The following is a 19,952-nucleotide window of genomic DNA, read 5'->3' on the forward strand; positions in this document are numbered from 1 at the left end:
GGATTGCAGTGGGCTATCTAAGTGGGTTGTGTTAATCCCTTAGATGTTTTGCTGTTTAACATAATCCTCCGACTCTTCTGCAAAAGGTAAAATCCGTCACCTTAGCGACCCCACACGGTCGTCAGGATTCGAACTCTTATCCTCTTATACAACTCTGCTACGTCGTAACCAACTTAATTATGCCCCGAGGCTTTGATCCTGAATGAGAATGGGTGAAAATTAAATATGTGATGAGATGGATGAATATAATAAACAAGGAGGATCATAAATAATATGAAATTTGATCCAAATTCGATTTAAATCCGACCCGTTACCAACCCCTACGGGCTATCTATCCATTCATCCTTCCACCCCTCTCCCCTCTAGTAAGCAGACCCCTTAGGAGGTAATTAGGGTTCTTCTGCCTATTAAAGTCCGCGCCCCGCTACCTCACGCCGCCGCCGCTTCGTGAGATCGAACCCTGGTCGCCACCAAAGACGTTCGAAGATGGTATTCTTCAATTGTTGTCTCTAAGTTTTAGCGGTTATGCAGAAAAAATTCTATCAGGAATTGAGCTGCAGTGGATTCTTGTGAATTTAGACGTAGTAAATCGATATTTGAATTCGCTTGGTGCAATTATCTTCTCGATTTATCTAATGGTTTCGTTCTACTTATTGGAGAAGAATCATATTGGTCGAATCTTCACCACTTTATTTAACTTTCAGTTTTCCCGACTAGAAGTGCCCTCGGAAACGATTGTTTTGACGTAACTACGGTTCCGATAATGATTTTTGGTTTCTACAACTTGCAGCCGAAGCAGATCCATGAGATCAAGGATTTCCTTCTCACCGCCAGAAGGAAAGATGCGCGATCGGTGAAGATAAAGAGAGGAAAGGACGTCGTCAAGTTCAAAGTCCGCTGCTCCAAGTACCTCTACACTCTGTGCGTGTTTGACTCTGAGAAGGCGAACAAGTTGAAGCAATCTCTTCCTCCAGGTTGGTTAAATTACTGAATAGCTTTGATTGCTCTACGAGTAAAGCTTCTCATAGTTACTTGAAGATTTAGTGACTTCCATCATAGTGCCAGTTTTAAAGAGTTCTACACGAACAAAATGACAAATTGAACTATTGAATATTTAGTTTTTGCTACCAAGCATCTGAACTTTGATCACTAGTCAATGAAATAGGCTGAAGTTACCTTCCCAAGGCAGGGAAATTTGGTTTCTCAATCACAAGAGCTAAGCAGCTAATGAATCTACCTTTACAAATCACAATGTGTTGCAACAGTAATCCATGTTTCAAGGACTCAGGTTCATGTATCCTACAAGAGCATTTGTAGGTGTCTGATGCCCCGTCTTCAAATAAGATGTTCAACCACCAGTTACCATTGCAAAAAAGTAAATTTGTGTTTGTTAAACCAGCTTATCAAGCTACCACTATATCATCCATAGATTATCTGTACAATATCTCATATTCTTAAGAGCTAAGCAGCTAATGAATCGACCTTTACAAATCACAATGAGGTGCAACAGTAATCCATGTTTCAAGGACTCAAGTCCATGTATCCTACACGAGCATTTGTAGGTGTCTGATACCCCATCTTCAAATAAGTTTGACACGAAGTTGGATGTTCAATCACTATTACCATTGAAATAAAGTAAATTTGTGTTTGTTAAACCATCTTATCAAGCTACCATTATATCATCCATAGATTATCCTGCATAAGCATTAATACCTTTACGAATCACACTGAGTTGCAACAATAATCCATGTTTCAAGGACTCAGGTCTATGTATCCAACACGAGCATTTGTTGGTGTCTGACACCCCATCTTCAAATAAGTTTTCACATGCAGTTGTTTGTTCAATCACCAGTTTATCAAGCTTATCAAGCTACCACTATATCATCCATAGATTATCCTGCATAAACACTGATAAAGGTGTTTAATATCTCATGTTCTTAAAGCTTTTATATGAAGTCAATTGGGTTAGAATATCCGTCCAGTGTGCTGGATGCTTTACTTATGGCTTATTGGTTATTGTTGCAAGAAAGAAAATTTATGTTTAATAAGCCGGCTTGTCAAGATACTACTACCATCAAATACGTTCCTCTGGTAAAAGATTATTCGTTGTTCTTCGTTTGTTTTTATAGGTTTGAGCGTCCAAGAAATCTGAAGATGCAGCTAAAAACTCCAGTTTGGCCCTAGGTTTTGAGCAGCTCCTGAATTTATATCTTCTCAGAAAGAAGTTTAGTATTTCATTAAGTGGATTGTTAGTGTTCTAATATGCTTGTAAGGATCATATTTGAGCTGTTATTGCGTTGCTGAAGGATCTGCAGCACACTTTTTCTCTTTGGAATATGGAAGACTTAATTCATCAACCGTCATGGCATTTGTTCCTTTTATAAATGTCATTATGTGAAATAGTTCCCAAGTTGTTTCAGATAAACGTTTAGTGAATAATTAGAATTTTATTTGTTACTCTGTTAAGATATATTGGATTTTTTTTTAAAAACATATTACTCTTAATTGATTCCCGAGTTCTTATAATTATTTCAATTTTATTCTAGTTATAAAATATTTTGTAGGTTTTTTATTGGTTTATTATTTTTCCCCAACGAATAAGGTTTTTTCCATTAAAAATTTATTTTCTCGTTTGAAATGTCTAAAAACAAATATATACATTTAGGATTATTGGCGATATGTTTGATCGGATTTGAGGTGGATTTTATATTTATATTTATTATATTCATTATCTTGTATTTAATTTTCATGACTGATATTCATATTCTATTTAAATATTTTATTATCATTTATTTATATATATATATATATTAATATATATATTTTAATTTAATCGGATATTCAAATAAAATATTAATTATATCAAATTCATATTCGATTATTTAATCAGATTAAAAAATTCTTTTATATTTTCTTGGTCGGATATTGAATTTTTCAGATTTGAAGGTTTGGAAATTATCATTCATGAATAAAAGTGTTATATATATTTGATTTTATTAAATTAATATTTTAAGTGAAGTATAAGAATAATAATATTTCTACGTGAACTTGAAAAAAATATTCTAAATTTGAAATATTTCTTAATAAATAACTAAATATGAATACAATGATTGTTGATTCTTTGAAATTTGTCAATCTCAAACGATGAAATTTATCTCAATTTTTTTTAACGATTTTATATTTTAATAAGTCTGTCTTATAAATTAAAAAATTATAATTAATTTTTTTAACAAAAAATAAATTAAAAAATTATAATAATTTCAAAAAATATTATCTCAATCATCTATCATCTTTCTCCATTCAATTAGTAACTTTAATCACTTTAACTATAATGTGACCCACATTGCCACATAGGTGGTTTCAATGGATAGGTTAGTACTATTATTGCAAGGGCATCTAGGTAATTTAGCCAAGGCACAGCTTGGCAAAATTAGGGTTTCCATCGTATATTAAAGTCCGCGCTCCTCCGAACGCAGCCACGGTTGCTTCGTAAGATCGACTGCTAATCGCCACGGAAGCGGTTCGAGGATGGTATTGTTTCTTTTCTTCTGCCTTGTATTGTTATTCCAATTATTTTCTCTCATTCGCATCGATTGTGTAGAAAAAATTTGTATCGGGGATAAATTTTGGCGTATATTTGTGTTTTGGATCTCATCTTGTGAACTTTAGCTTTAGTGAATCGGTAAATGAACTCGCTTGGTGCAGTTATCGTCTCGATTTCTCTGAGCTTTTCGTTCGAGAAGAATTATAACGGCTGAATCATCACCGCTCTCTTTACATTTCAGTTTTTCCCCACTAAAAATGCCCATATTCATTTTTTCCTTTATCGGAAACAATCGTCTTGTCGTATCTACTGTGCAAATAATGATTTTTGGTTTCCACTACTTGCAGCCGAAGCAGATCCATGAGATTAAGGATTTCCTTCTCACTGCGAGAAGGAAAGATGCGCGATCAGTGAAGATTAAAAGAGGAAAGGATGTCGTAAAGTTCAAAGTTCGCTGCTCCAAGTACCTCTACACACTGTGTGTATTTGACTCTGAGAAGGCGAACAAGTTGAAGCAATCTCTTCCTCCAGGTTGGTTTCGGAATGGACATCTGTTTGTTATTTACTTTTATCGGATTCACCTTGATTTATATTATATATATTCATGAATCTTTTTATTGCTTTAAAAGTGACGCTTTTCATAGTTATTTGAAGATTTAATGACTTATGTTATGGCGTCTTGGTTAATTTTTTTTATACAGAGTTCTACACAAACAAAATCAAAGGCTGAACTATTAAAAATTTGATCTTGTATTAATTATCTGAACTTTGAACAGTAGTAAATGAAATAGGCCGCAAGCTATTTAGTGTTCAAAATTCACAATAAAGTGTTGAAGTTTCTACATGTAATAATTTCAGAAGCAAGTTTCATTGGGATTTGAGATATGAGAATTCTTGACAGAGCAACATTGACTAAAGAGTGAAGTGTTGTGTGAACCTTGATATTTTGTAAGCTAGAAAATATCATAAACTTAATCTGTTTTTCCCTTTAAATTATGTTAGGATGAGTTTATGATATGATCAAATTCGTAAGGCAAGGAATTTGGTTTCTCAGTCTTGTGAGCTAATCATCTAGTGAGTCAACCTTTCTGTGAGCCAGCTACAGGTATCCTGCACAAGTGCCTATAGGTGTTTGATACCTCATTTTTGCCGTCCAGTGTTTGATGTTCGATTTATCAACACCAGTTATGCAAGGAAGTTTTTGTTTGCTAAGCCAGCTCTACTATTACTTCCATAGATTATTGTCCACAAGTATTAATCTAGGTGTTTGATATCTCATTTTCTTTAAGTTCTTGTCCGGAATCAATTGGAGATCGATATTGCACCTGCATGTTGATTTTGTTGGTTGCCAATTATTGTTGCAAGAAAGTCAATTTTTGTGTTTGCTAAACCAGCTGAGCAAGCTGCTACTATCATCAAATAGATTCTTTTGTTAATTTTATTTGCTTGTTTTTATAGGTTTGAGCGTCCAAGAAATCTGAAGATGCAGCTTAAAACTCCCTGACTGGCCCTTGGTTTTGAGCAGCCATTGAGTTTATTTCTTTTCAGCATAGTAGTAGTGATGTCCTCCTTTGTAGAATGGATTGTCACTGTCCTAATGTGTTTGAAGGATCATATTTGAGCTATTATTGTTTTGCTGAGGAATCTACATGCATTTGCTTATTTGGAATGTGCAAGACTTGAGTTCATCCTCTTTGTTTTATCACATTTTGCCCCATTTAATGAATAGTTTCGTGTATTTTTTTTTCAGATGAGCCAATTTTGCTTTAAAATATTGTGATTTTTAGAACCACATCACTACTCTTACAGTTACAATTTGATAAAATATTTATTTCATTTAGATGGAATTTTTACTGTTTAGAATGCAAATGTGTATGGAACTCTAATGTAAGAGTATGCAGGGGTTCCAAGTCCTTTAGAATCCAACTGTGTATATCTATTAAGAAAAAAAAAAACAGTTTGGGGCATGAAATTTTTAGTCACGTGGTTCTTGGCGAAGGGCTATCTTATGCAGTCATACTATGTTTTAAATATTATATGCAGTCTTATTATATTTTATAAGAGATTATTTTTATTTTTGAAATCCATAGTTTTTATATTTGATTTATTAAAATTAATGAATTTTGACAAAGTCAAAATAATATTTTTTTTATTATGATTAATTATAATTTTTTAATTTATTTTTTTATAGATGGTCATGAGATCGATTCTGATCTTATGAGATCGTTAAGATGATGAATTTTATTTTTTATGACATAATAATTTTATTATTATACCCTCTTCTAACATGCATATTTATTTTTAAAAAATTAATTACTTTTGATGAATATAAAAGGTAATGTGGTGTATGAAATCACGTCACCTGGAAAGAGATTAAAAAAGCGTTATTAACGCTCTTTTAACAAGCATTGCAGATGTTAAGATTTTTTTTTCTTTTAATGAATATACATAATTAAAAGTTAATATATATATATATATATATATATATATGGTCAAATTGTAAGGTAAAACTTTCATTTTAAGATGATCATTCCATCTTAATGGACTTGCACAAGTTCAAATATAAATGTGAGCCTCATTAGTCTTATGGACTCATATATGCCCTTACACTTGTATTTTGAGCTGTGCAGATCCATCAAAGTAAATAATAATTTTACTTATAGAATTGTTATTTTTTTATTTTTTTATTTTATGAATTTCTGGAAAGTAAAAATGCATTCTTTGTGTTCATCTAGCAATTTCCCAAATCTGAACCAAGTCGAAATTTGTTAAAAGAATATTAACAAAATTAAACTATTGTTTTTTATAAAAAAAATTAAGCCTGAACTTTAAGCTCTTCTTGCCCTTATTGTTTAAATCATTAAAAAAAAGCATCAGACAAATATAGTTCTAACAATTCTCACAGGAGAACAATTGCAAAATTCAGTCTTTTGAAAAACTTAAGAACGTTAGAGAAATTTCCCTCTGAAGGGTGTAAATTCATTCCAGGATCCACAAAAATTACCTCATTGTCATGGAAAACTAATTGATTTTGGCTGGCAATGCAGAATGCTAATCATCCTGGAAGGGCCCACTGCAGACTTGAGAACCAGAACAACTCATATTATGCCTCATTTTGAGGGCTTCAAGGTTGTCGATGCTCGCTTCTTCGAGGAGTTTGACTTGGATGAATCTTGTTTCTTCTCAGGCTCGACGGTCTTCTTCCTATCCTTCCTTTCCCTTTTCTTTAGAGCATTCATGTGAGCTTTAAGAACAGTTGCATAAGAAGCTTGGAATTTCTGGTATTCTTTTGCCGAAAGCTAGCAGAATATTTATGAAAAAAAAAAACAGTAAGTGGCATTCAAAAGCAACCATCATGAACTCATTGGTATATTTAAAGTTCTAAAATGATAGAGATGAAAAATCATTGAGAAGCTAGCAATTTGAGAAAATACAACTTCGTTGGCGTATATGAAGGAGAAACTGGCAAATCTCAATATTGTCAAATGAAATGGAGCATAAGTTTCTATTCTGACACAATTCAAATTCTTACCAAGAGAAAACCACTAATAACAAAAAATGTTAAGAATCAGAAAAAGCTTCCCAACAACAACCAATGTTATCTAAACTTTGTTTTCATGTTACTCTTCAGATTCTTTAGGCCAAAATGAGTACCCAAACAGTATAAGCAATGTGAAAAAGAAAACACAATTAAAAAATTTATAATCTCTAGTTTAATGTTTGTATCCTAACGACTAGCAAGTAACAAAAAATAAAAATCATTGATACTGACCTTATACGGGTCTTTAATTGAATGCCTGTGGCAATGACAGTATTTGGAAAGCCAAAAAAGCTACTATTCAGACCAGTAAATGCAATGTGGCATGCTATTTCAAGGACTGAATCACGTAACTATTCTTTAAATACTTCGTACAAGATGGTAAATGCAACCCATAAGTAAATGAAAAAACATTTTTTTTTCCTACTTGCTTGTTATTCTAAAGAAGGCATCAAATTAACAACATAGGATTACTTGGTTTTGCATAATTTTTAACCTTGTTGTCCTATGTATCTGCCAATCTATTTCAGTACACATGAAATTATCTTCATCTGGTATACACATGATTGAATGAAAACCCAAGACATGCCCATGCTTTGGAACAATCAATAGCGCCAGGTAACTTGAAGATTGAAAACATAAAATTAGGATAATTCATAATGGAGTGAGAAAAAAACTTGGTTATAATTATCTAATATTTATTCTAATCAAGTTACAGGCCAATAGGAAAAACTGAACATTTCAATATGCCACAGTAATTCTAGCAGAAGCAAAATATCATATCCCTTTGTAATGAAATAGCAAAAATTCATGGTGTCGAAAGTAATACATCACTCATCTGTCTAGTGACAAAAAGTATGTCATAGGAACATAATGATTAAAGATAGATAATAAAAGTGCTAACAACATCCATTTTTAATACAATTTTCTTCAGAAGGTGACCTGTGTATATTGCATTTAAGTTTGAAGTGCTCCACTAGGAACAGTGACTTCACTAGTGATTAGCAGAAGTTGTAAGCATATCAAACAATTCAGTTAGCAAAACTGCATGTCATTTTTCATTTCATTGTAATTAATTGTTCTACTTGTCGATTCTTTAAACTGAGATTTGTAAAACATGTTCATCATCTAGTTCATGCCAATGAAATAATTGGCATATCAGCCAAGAGCCTCTAAACTAAATCATAACTTTTCCTTGAAAGTTGAAACTAATGATAACTGAAAATCATTGTTCTTATTTTAGCCACACCATTACGTCTTCAGATTAGTATATACAGTGCTATCATAATACAATAATGACCTGATTCGCGTAGTAAACTATGGTAGGGATTGGCTAGTCCAACTCCACCATTTTTATTTTTATTTTTTCGCTATTGGCCATGTCAGATACCAGATGCAAAGACATGAAGAAGAACAAGAAAAGAAAGGAAAATAGGAAAGAAAGAAAACACTGGTTAAAAAGCTGAAAAGGCTAATCGAATGTGTTATTCCACCAGAATTTATAGAAATAGAATAACTATTCATAGGAATAGAATAACAATTCCTGTGAACCAAATGCACCACTATAGTTGAATTGATTAGAGCAATGATACAATTAAATTGATTAAAGTAACTTTAATTAAAGAAAACACTAGTTAAAGTGATAAAATAGATTAGATTGATTTGAGTCTTGAATATTATTAATGATATATCTTTGCATGGAGGTCAATAGGCCCTAAATAGTTGGGATAAATACAATTTGATGATGATAATGAAGGTGGCTCTGGTGGTGGTAATATGTAGGCACCTTTAGATCGGTAATGATAAAGGAGTTCTATCTCATTTTCTTATGGACAAAACACTACAAGATACAAGTTACAATTGTCAAGTGAAGTAGATTAGTCAGGAAGGAAAAAAAAATAATCATGATATTGCTATAAAAACACATAGTTCGACAATAGTTACAATCTTGAAGTTTTTCCAAAAGGTTAGAACAAAGTTCATCACGGTATAACTAACCATCTGGGTCATTCAGAGTACAAATTAAACAAACTACTAAATGAAATGAAAATTTAATAATGAAGTTATTGGCAAGACCCATCTATGGTGCAGACTCAGTATACATCAGTAAGCCAAAGTATGATGATCTACTAGAGTCTTTCTAAAAGTATTTGAAATGTACAGAAGAATAATATGCTTTCCAACAAACAATATGTGAAACAACTCAGCTTGATAAATGATGAATGAATGATAATCAAAGAAACAAAACAAAAAATTGAAACATGTACAAACTCTATCGTATCTTACTGGAATGAGGTTGGAATTCCAATATGGTTAGCCATAAACTGAAGGATAATCTTACTAGTATTCATGGGCTTCAATATTGCTAAAAGAGGAAAAAAAACATTGTACAAATTGACATTCATCAATTTACATGTAAAATCCTACAAGATCCCTATTCCCAATTGCACAGGCAGCATAAACTGTGGAACTCATCTCACCAGGAATAGTAAGAGTAGCATATATTGCGGGAAGTTAATCCAGCAAATAAGCAATCAAAACAGCAGCAATCTAAAGCAACGACCTTCCTACTATTTCTCCAAAATACTTCTAAAAAAAATCTCAAATACTGCAAGTGACCATGAAGGATGTTCATGAGTGTAATCATCACTGCAAAAGATACATTATACTTTGGGGAAGAAAGAAAGAAAGACTGGAGAAGAAAATGTGTGGACAAGTGAATCGAAAACATATAAAATAATTAACCTCCATAGGGCAATGGTGCAACGGTAGGACATCCGGATTATAACTCAGGGACCCGCGGTTCGATCCCCAGCTACGGCGTATTTGTAAACATATAAAACAATTAACCTCCATAGCACCTAACTAGTACAGAACAGAATAAAATATATTAAAAAACTAACAAGCGTTTAACTATTCTCCATTGGCTGCAAACAGTGATTTTAAGTATGCATATTTTTAAATATTAGAAGTTAAGAGACAATGTTCATCAGCTAAGAGCTCACCGAAGTAGAGATGGTCTTCTTGCCATCAGTAGCACGAACAAGGCAACGATACTCAATTGGTTGCCCACTAGTCTCCATTTTGTTCCTAGTTGCCTTGCACTTCATAGATGCTATTTGTTGGAGGAAGGGCAAAAAAGAAAAAGGTCCTCATAAATAACATTACTATATATTCCATCTTAAAAATTGAAACTTAGATAAAAGTAGCTGGTGAAGAAAAAAAAGGAATTGATCAACTAACAACGCTTGAGGGTGACCCAGATAGATCCTTTCTCTGTTGAGCGCTCAAACATGCTAGTAAGCTCATTAAGAAACGGGTCTGGCTGCAGAAGAACCTGAACATCGATTGAACAAAGAGACAACAAATGAGAAAAACCCATTCAACTTTGCCAGTGAAACGGAACTCATTGTTTTTTTTTTCTTTTGCTTCAAAAGAAAACCCTCATTGTGATGAAACACGATGCGACTATTTACCGAAAGATCGAAAAAGGAGACCGAATTGGGGCAGAAAATTTCCCAAGCACAAAACTAAGAATTGTCAGATGCAATACTGTAATTAGTTACAAAAAGATAATTTTGAAGGAAGAAATCAACAAATAGATGGACATATTTGATTGAAAGGAACTAATAGATCTTTCAACAAGAGAGAGGAAAAATGTAAAAGAATTTCTGCAAATAGAGAAAACGAACAAACCTAGAACTAAAATAGTCTGCAACCAATAATGAACAAAACAACTGATCCACCAAACGATCCAGAAAATACCAGATCAAAAACGTCGAAAGAAAAACAAATATGGAACCGAAAAGGATGCGATCAGCGCACGATAACGGAGCAAAATCAAGCCAAATTTCAGAAAAACAAGAGGAGAAATTGCAGCAGAACTGGCGGCTAAAGCAAGAAACTCACCATCTTTCAATGGACTCCAATTCGACGAATCAAAATCAAGCAAAGCCTTCCCCTTCGCTCGCCGTTTTAAGACTCCGATCGAAAGAACAGCGACGCCGAGTCCGGTCGATTTGGGTCGGGCTCCTACTCGATATCTTGACCGTTCGTATCCGATCCACTGATAAATGGGCCAACAACGGGCCCGCTTCCATACAGGCCGAAAATGCAGGATTGGCCCATCAAATAATTTAGAAAAATAAATAGATAACATTTAAAAATCATCTGAAGCAAATAAATATTACGATGCAATATCGAATTAACTTGAAGAGACAAGGGCGAGCTCAATTTGGTGGTCAGTCCCTTTTCCTCTCTACTTTATTTTTAATTGTGGGGCTCAAATTATGTCTTTTCCCCCAATTTTGGGGCAGAAATTAAACATAATTGAGCTTCTCATCGACCTAACATTCAACAATGGCCTCTTTTTTATCTTTGTTTGTACGTTGTTGGCCAAGGGCAGGGGATAAAAAGGTAATAATAACTTTTACGAGGATTTTGAGGGAAAAAATCTTTTATTAATGAAGGCCAACTTCTTCTGCTATTTTAATTTTGAGCCCCTGAGTTTTAATTAGCTTCATCATTAGATTCATTACCACCTAATCTCAGGTTTAATCTTACTCTTTCAATAATAATGCCGGATAAGTTTAGAATCATAGGCCATTCTTTTTTAATTTATTATAAAATCAATATTATATTATACTTGATATTGATATTTTAAAATCGTACAAGTGTAGTAGTTATAAGATTATAAATATTATAATTATAATAAAAAATAAATATTTTCAAAAATTAAAAAGGACTAATTCATTGAATGCCCTTCTGATTTTTCGGAATAATCTTCCCCCTCTTTTTAGAAATATTCCATAAAGTATTTCAAATTATTATTTTAATTGCAAAAATTTCCTTGGATTTTTTCAGATTTTATTTGCCGTATGATCCCGCGATCTTAACTTGAATCTAAGGGTATTTTGGAAAGCTTTCGAGAACTTCTGTAGGAAATTGATAATTTTAAACTGTAAGAGGGAGCAAAGTGAATTTTTCCTCAGAATTTTATTTGTTTTCAAATATAAAACCCTTGTTTTGAGTCCTTGTGCTCCATTGTTTTTCTCCGTACCAAAGCAAAGAGGGAGGGAGAGAGAGAGGGAGGCGATGGTCGGTGATTTCCGGCTGCGCGTCGACTCGGCGGTGTGCTTGGATTCTTCTCGCTGCGGTAAAGGATCGCTGGCGTCGTACGACGTTACGTCAGCGCCGGGTTGCTCGGTGAGCTGGATGACCAATGGCGATAGTAAGAAGGGAGGGGAAGTGGCTGAGTGCAGGATTTGCCAAGAGGAAGGGGATGAATGCGACTTGGAATCCCCTTGTGCTTGTACTGGAACCCTCAAGGTATCTGTATCCTCCTCTACTCTTCCCCTCCTCGAGGTTCTGGAAGAATTTTCCCCCGTTAGTCGTAGTGTTGTGTTTCAAAAGTCTTGTTTTTTTTTAAAAAAAAAAGATTTTGCTTTCACTTTGTGAATTAGTAACTCGGATTATCGTGTACTTTAGATATGTAGCCTATTTTTTTGTACATGTAGAAGATTCAATGAACTATTAATCTGCATTGTTTGTCTGAAGGAATAAATCCCATAGTTATTATTTTCTTTCCCCTCTTTTTTTGGATTTTGTTTATGGGTTTTACATGTCCTTTTCATCACAGGTTGACGGCTTTCATAAAATAATATTATGTAGCTTTTGACAACTCATTGTGTGGACATACTTGATAGACAAACATTTTAAAGGCTCTCAAACTAGAAGCGTTGTGGGTGACTGAAGTTCTTATAATTGATGCCAAAATTTATAACTCGGTTTCTTATTCTTGGCACATGCTTCTACTGCACAATCTTTTTTTGATTCCTGTTTTTATCCGTTTGTATCATTATACAAGAACCCTACAATTATAGCAGAACACTGTTGCATTAATAAGAAACTGTAATTTCGTAGTACTTTTCTGCCTTTTTGATGGAAAATTACTGCTACTCAATTTAACATATAGCAAAATCTGGAAGAGAATTAACTGAATTTAAGGAAAGAAATAGCATTACCATGCGGTAATCATTCTAGTAGAGTATTAGAGTTAAGGTCCCACTTCTGTTTCTCAACTTTGGCAACTAACTTTTAGATGATTTCAACTTTTTGTTGTAACTTCTTTGGTTTTCCATGTCTTTTCTTTGTAAAGATGGGTTTGTTTTTATTTTCACTAAGTCATGTGATTTCTGGGAGATTGATTTTATCTGTTCGTTAGTTCTTTTTCATTTGATGGTAAATTGGTATTATTACAGTCCGGTAATTATTTGACTTTCTTGTATTGGTTTATACAGTTTGCCCATAGAAAATGTATACAGAAATGGTGCAATAAGAAAGGGAATATCACTTGTGAAATCTGCAGCCAGGTTACTGTCCAAATGATTTTATGAGAATGTACACCATTTTTAGTATGCTTTTCTATTTTGTTTAATAGATAGATTACTGAAAAAAAAACTTCTATAATAGGCTTTTGCTCCAGATTATGTTTCCCCCTCAACTGAAATTGGTCCCGATATAACGACAATTGATATCAGGTACTTGCTAATATTTATATTATGTACAAGTATAAAAGTGTTTGAAATATATTGTCAGTTTTTGGTTGAATTTTTTGAATAGGTTCTTTGAACAACTACCAAACTTTTCATATTTACACCAAATAACATTTATATTTAGAAATTAAATTAAACATCATAGACACAATTAAGTTCATGTAGTTCATCTTCAATTCATAAGAATTTTATGCACAGTTGCCTACCATGAACACTTTTACAAAACTTTTTTTTGGCAAGACTGTTTAGTGAACTGAAGAAAGTTTTACTGATTTAAATATTTTTTAAACTAACTTTCTTTAATGGGTTTTGCTATTAATTAATGCTGTATATATATGTTTAAAGTATCCATCACAACTTAGCTTTGGTATTCCCCCCCCCCCCCCCCCCCCCCCCCCTGCTTTTGGTCCTTTCTTTTGTCAAATGTTGGGGCTTAAATAATAGTTGGAAATATCAGCTATTGATATGGATCGCCTATGCTAGATTGGTATTGGCAATGGTTGATCTAAGAAATCAACATCTCACAAAGATTGAGGGGAAGTGTAGAGAAGCTAGGGATTCAAAGAAATTAGCTAGAAATGAAGTAGTTGCATTAAAAAATTAATGCAATTTGGTCAAATTGGGAGTAAAAATGGATGAAATAAAGTCAAAACTTGATCAAATTGAGATGACTTCAAAAAAGCAATTTGATTCTTAGGGAACTTCGAGAAAGGAAAAAATCATCACCACCCTTTAAATTGCTTAGCCTTGCTTACTTTGAATCTAGGACCTGTCATTCAACTCACACTCATCCATCTTTCTCTCTCTTGATATTGATTGCTTGCTTTTTTGTGGACCAAGAGAGCTTATTATGGATCAAGAGAATGTCATAATCTTTTGTAATCAACAACAATTGCCCCTCCTTCAAGTAAAAGGCCAATTTGAATGTGGTTTGAGACTCGACTAAACTGTGTAACATTCCATAATAAATAAATATAGCTTTTATAAAAAAAATACATTAACATGTAATTGAGAAATCTTTACTAATAATAATATTATTAATGATTGTGATTTTTTAATTCATTTATGTCATCTTAATAAATATGACATTCTTTGTATATTGCATTATTAACAAGTGGATGATAAAATTTTTTCTTAAAATTTTAGAACATCTATCGCAATCTCTATATAAATGCTTTTACTATATCTGTCTTATTTTTAATTTTTTTCCATTCTGATTTCACTATTCCTACCAATCTGGTGTAACTAGTACTTTGATTTTTTTTACTATGTGATCTTGATCCTGATATCATTTAGACAACTATGTCTTAAATATAGCAATAAAATAGAGTTCGACAGTTGGATGCATTGCGGAGGTATGCTTACCTGTTCAAAGAACATTAGGTAAGTCTATGGCAGAATAGCAGATAAGATACAGTGCAGAGGATCTATAAACGAAGTCATTGACATAGGATGGGGGAAGATGGGAGGAGGAAAAACTAGTGAGGTGGTTGTAGGGGACCAGAGGGTGGGAGGAAGGAGAGAATGCCATGAAGGGGAAGGAGTAGCAGGTTAAAGGGTGGGGGAGGATGCTGAGGAGGGATCTGTCACGTTAGAACCATTAGCAGTGGGGATTGCTACAGAAGTAGAGGTTGAAGAGAAGAGGATGGACCAAGTGGATACTGAGGGTGATGGATAGAGGAGAGGGATGGTGGCTTTGAGAACAAATCTGGAACTTGGGTAGTAGACTTTACAGTGCAAATTAGACAATTAAGTTCTTCAGGCAGTAATAATTGTCTGGATCACTCTGCAAGCTCTTTTTTTCTTAATTTTGTTAAGCATCATATTAAATTTGGGAAGTTATTGCTTATGTCTGCTGACCAATGATTCATGATTTTGGAATCTCTATCTGTCATACATACCATCTATTACTCAAATGATTTGATCATTAAGAGGAGTTATGAATTCTAGTTAATAATCAGGAGTTGTATCTATTATGCTACTCAATTAAATGCTTATATTATGATCAGAATTCATTAGGTGCAATTGATGTGTTTTAAAATTAGGAAAATTTTAAATTTGGAAGTTAGAAGTTTTGGATTTTTATTTGAAGAAGTCAAGACAAAATAGGAAAATTTATGTTTTAGTAGGATAAGTTATTTCAGGAAGTAATTATTTGTTGCTAAGTAGCTAGGGGATAGATAGTTTCTTGTCTAGAACAAGCCAATGTTAGGGCCTTTAAAAGAGTTCCTAACGCCCTCTTGTTATCTTATCTTCCAATTAATGAAAATTTTAATTTTCTGTGTGAGTTGTATTTCTCTGTGCAGCAGACTACATTTGAACTACTTAGGCTGTTTGTTACTTGTCATGGGGATTCATCAAATTAATGATATGTTTTTTCTTCTCTACAAATTCTCAAATCATGAATCTATTCATAACTTGCTATGTTCCCAGGCAAAGTTGGAGTTCACAATTTGACCTTCGAGAGTCACATTTGCTTGCCATCTCAGCTGCAGAACAGGAATTGCTAAATGCAGATTATGAAGATTATGCTGCTGCTGGTTCCCGTGGGATCGCTTTTTGTCATACAGTTGCTCTAATTGTATGCTTGATTGCTTTGTCACAACTAAAGTGTCCCTTGCATCTAAGTATGGAATTTCTAATTTGTTTCTGGCCTTTTACAGTTGATGTTGCTTCTCTTTATCCGCCAAGTTCTTAATGCAATGAAGGAAGTTGGAATGATGCAGGACATATCATCAATATGTGATGTAAGATGATTTTTTGCTCCTTCCTGATAATTTTTAGGTCATTTTTCCTAAGATTGAAAAAGTTAGGGATGGAAAAAGTAGGTGCAGGAATAAGGTGGAAACTATAATTTTTTCCTTGTTTCCCTAGGAGTAAAAAGTTGAAGGGAAAATTTTCTCGACAGATTAAATGTTTCCAAATCAGCCAAAGCCCATCTGGCCAAAACTAGAGGAAAATTTTTTCAATATCACTTACTCATGTGGTTGTCTGTTATTGGTGACATCACTTTTTTCCATTGATTTTCCATCCTTCATAGGAAACATGTGGAACAGACTATTTTTATTGGATATTCACAGATTTTTTTTTCTCAGTATTGATATTTTTTTTCTCACCTCATTTCCTCCCCATAGGAAACACATCCTTAGGTTTCGAAATGTGAATACACTTCTGGCATCTGGTTACAAAGTAAAGAATATCATAATGTTTTTTTTTCACAAAAATACCAACTATACAAGACAATTCTTAGGTAATATCCATGTTATCACACTTTTCCAACATCATCACTCAATATCACAAAACTATGTTGGAAAATCATATCAGGAAGTTGTTATGATATATAAGATTGACATTGACTTCCTGACAACTTGAACAAAATGGACTATGTTTATGTAGCTGAAAGTGGTTAAGCTCAAATTTCTAGTGTATAAACCTATTTAGTATTTTATCATTGTAGGCTAAGCTCAAATTTCAGTTGATGGCATTTGCCTCTAACCTATACATATTTAGAGAGAAGACTCTTTTGACCAAATCTGATAACTTGAGATGTTTTTGTATAGAAAGGCATCTCATCGTACTTTGGTGTTCTTGCCTTCTAACTCTTGTTTTTGATTAGGATGTATTTTTATTTCGTTCATTGACTTGACTTTTGCTAAACCTTTTTGCTACACATACTTACACAAGTATCTGAAAGGATTATTTGGATTTTTATTTTAGAAGTAATGCACTGTTGTACTAGTAAGTTGGTAATCATGATGAAGTTCATATAGTAGAAGCATTGACGCAACACAATAGAACAGTAAAAATATGATCCTCGCCCAGAGGAAAGTTACCAATTCATTCTTAGAGAAAAAGAAATTGCAAATTGTATTAATTCAAGAACTTGTCCATTACATCAGATCCTAACTCCTTTTCATAGTTTGATAATATGACATATTCTTTATAAAATAACAAACTTAGTGTGTTGGGACAATACTACTCAATGATAAGGCTGCGGTGGGCAGATTAGTAGCGAAAAAAAGAAGGAATAATGATTGTGCAGAGAGAACATAGTGTGTTGAATAGTAACAACAAGCGAAAGTATGATAGGTGGGATGACAGTGGTGGAGGAAAAAAATAGTGATAAGGAAAATCAATAACAAGGACGATAGATGCAAAAATATTGAATACCAAATTAGGAATTCGACTCTAATACCATTTGACGCAACACAATGGAAGGATAAAGATACGATCCAAAGTTACTTATTCTCACCCAAAGAAAAGGAAATTGGAAATTGTATTAATTTAAAATTTTGTCAATTACATGAGATCCTAATCCATTTTTATAGTTTGATAACATGACTCATTCTTTATAAAATGAGCTAGCAATGGAGTAAAAAAACAAAAGATATGATCCTTTTTTCAATCATGTTTTTTTGTCATTTTGCATATCATGTTGAAGTTTAATAGGTTTTATGCTTCTCCTGTATATCTTCTGAAACTCTCCTATTTTTGTGGTAGCATTTTATGGAGAATTTCATGCAAATACACAAACGGTTCTCTCTTTTACTTGCAGGTATCTCTCCAGGTTGCTGGCCTTCTCCTTCCGTGTTATGTGATAGCTCGTTCCTGCTACGTTCGGAGACGGCAGGTATGTTTTGAATATGAAAAATGAAATTTTATGCATATTAAGTAGAGCTGGCAATATTAGACAATTTGACAACACAATCTGATCTGTAACACAATAATTGAAACAAAATCCGAAATGGACGCAATACAGGTGTATAAATGTGATGACACGAATTGATTATTTTACAATACTTCATTTTCTGTGAAAAAAAACTAATAGTAGAACGTAATTCTTAGGCAGGTTAGTTAATCTTATACCTCATAAAACTATATTTTACATTATTTTATATGATTTTCTATTGATTCAAACGATATAATTCCATTATGACATGACACGATACAAATTGAGCATAATGTACATTATGAGCCTATACATGTCTCCTGTAATCATATGGGTGTGCTGAAACAATCATAACAATGTGATTGGTTATTTGATTTGTAAAAAATGGCATGTCTCCCTCTTGTACAATTACCGGGTAGCACATGCCTTTCTAAGGTGCACTGGCCTATCTTACTCGGACTCGGTATGAATATCCACTCTGGGTGTAGATTCTAAGTGTTTGACATGGTTACTTATAGTAGTCATTAGAGATATCAGGTGCCCATTAAGAGTGATGGTGTCCGAGTTACATTTGATAGGGATATGAAGGAGATAATGATGAGTCCACACAGAGTAGTTTCACGTGTCAACTCAGAGAGATCGTGATCGAGTACTGGTATTTGATAAGGATATGGAGGGGTAATGGTGAGTCCAAATATCAAAGCTACTAAGGGATATTCAGTAAACCAGAAATCAGAAATTCTGAATCAATCTGATTCAATTTTTGGTTCTTGATTGAAATTGTTTTTATGTTTTCTCTTTCTAACTTGGCCCAACCCAACAATGCAAAACTGATTCTGGTTTTAAAACCAGAGCCAGTTTCATTACTACTATCGCTGCATTCTTACTGAGTTTCTCAGCTAGCATACTATCCTTATCAACAATCCAATGTTTCGAAACATATTCCATCCGGACCATGATTTCGGCGTCTTATCCTTGCCTTTGCTTGACTTTAAGCTCACCCAACATATTGTAATAGAGGTGCTAAAACCAGGAGAAACAAATTTGCAGTATGATAATTCATTTTGTTTAATATACTGTTCTTCAAAATTTATGTACTGGTCTCATGAAACACATGTATTCACAGGTCCAAGGTTTATGACAAATGCCAGTTATACTTCTCTCATCCATCATCCATGAATGGAGAGTTCCTCCTGCTTTCCTAGTTGCCAAGACACTGCTACGAAGGAACCATCATCGAAATTGGAGGGGGTGTATCTTCACACAAGTTCAGACCCCCATCGACAATACATAATTGAGATGTTGCACTATTGTGAACAAAACTCATTTCTTGAAAAAACAAAAAACAAAATGGATACGTCAGTTTCTCGGATCTTCTCATGTGTTCATCCAATGGAGAAATGGGCATGAGGCTCTGTCTCGGCTTATAGAAAACAGTCGTCTGGCCAACCTTTATATTGGTCTACTGGCTCAAGATTTACTAAGTTAGAATATTGAACTGTAATTACTTTAGAGAATATGAAGCAATACCCTTTATTTATGGTTTGTGGTATTTTTACTTTTGTTCATTCTTCATCTTTGGATCGATGATTGTATACTAGGGATGTATTTCGCCTGCGTCACACAGGTAAAGTTTCGATTTAGTTT

General features: G+C 33.6%; 4 protein-coding genes across 4 annotated transcripts; 3 read left to right on the plus strand and 1 right to left on the minus strand.

The window, feature by feature from the left end:
• The first annotated feature begins 358 nt into the window (after window positions 1–358).
• Window positions 359–2,357, plus strand: LOC141844205 (large ribosomal subunit protein eL38z/eL38y). The gene is made up of 3 exons (XM_074732235.1): window positions 359–489; window positions 791–974; window positions 2,130–2,357. Exons 1-3 carry the CDS (start codon window positions 487–489, stop codon window positions 2,150–2,152), a joined length of 210 nt encoding a protein of 69 aa, XP_074588336.1. The 5' UTR covers window positions 359–486; the 3' UTR covers window positions 2,153–2,357.
• Window positions 2,358–3,472: 1,115 nt separating this feature from the next.
• On the plus strand, window positions 3,473–5,293 carry LOC141844242 (large ribosomal subunit protein eL38z/eL38y). The gene is made up of 3 exons (XM_074732275.1): window positions 3,473–3,531; window positions 3,892–4,075; window positions 5,003–5,293. Exons 1-3 carry the CDS (start codon window positions 3,529–3,531, stop codon window positions 5,023–5,025), a joined length of 210 nt encoding a protein of 69 aa, XP_074588376.1. The 5' UTR covers window positions 3,473–3,528; the 3' UTR covers window positions 5,026–5,293.
• A 1,114-nt stretch (window positions 5,294–6,407) lies between these two features.
• Window positions 6,408–11,083, minus strand: LOC141844409 (signal recognition particle 14 kDa protein). Its single transcript, XM_074732464.1, has 4 exons — window positions 10,992–11,083; window positions 10,326–10,419; window positions 10,088–10,197; window positions 6,408–6,843 (listed from the first exon to the last, which is right to left on the minus strand). Exons 1-4 carry the CDS (start codon window positions 10,992–10,994, stop codon window positions 6,655–6,657), a joined length of 396 nt encoding a protein of 131 aa, XP_074588565.1. The 5' UTR covers window positions 10,995–11,083; the 3' UTR covers window positions 6,408–6,654.
• Window positions 11,084–12,155: 1,072 nt separating this feature from the next.
• Window positions 12,156–19,795, plus strand: LOC141844529 (uncharacterized). Its single transcript, XM_074732561.1, has 7 exons — window positions 12,156–12,410; window positions 13,382–13,453; window positions 13,554–13,621; window positions 16,070–16,217; window positions 16,300–16,383; window positions 18,192–18,266; window positions 19,432–19,795. The coding sequence occupies exons 1-7, from the start codon at window positions 12,177–12,179 to the stop codon at window positions 19,444–19,446; spliced, it is 696 nt and encodes a 231-aa protein (XP_074588662.1). The 5' UTR covers window positions 12,156–12,176; the 3' UTR covers window positions 19,447–19,795.
• The last annotated feature ends 157 nt before the right edge of the window (window positions 19,796–19,952 follow it).

Source organism: Curcuma longa, chromosome 13 (assembly GCF_044706935.1).
Source record: "Curcuma longa cultivar G26 ecotype Majalengka, Jawa Barat chromosome 13, ITB_CL_G26_1.1, whole genome shotgun sequence".
In the NCBI taxonomy this organism is placed as follows: Eukaryota; Viridiplantae; Streptophyta; class Magnoliopsida; order Zingiberales; family Zingiberaceae; genus Curcuma; species Curcuma longa.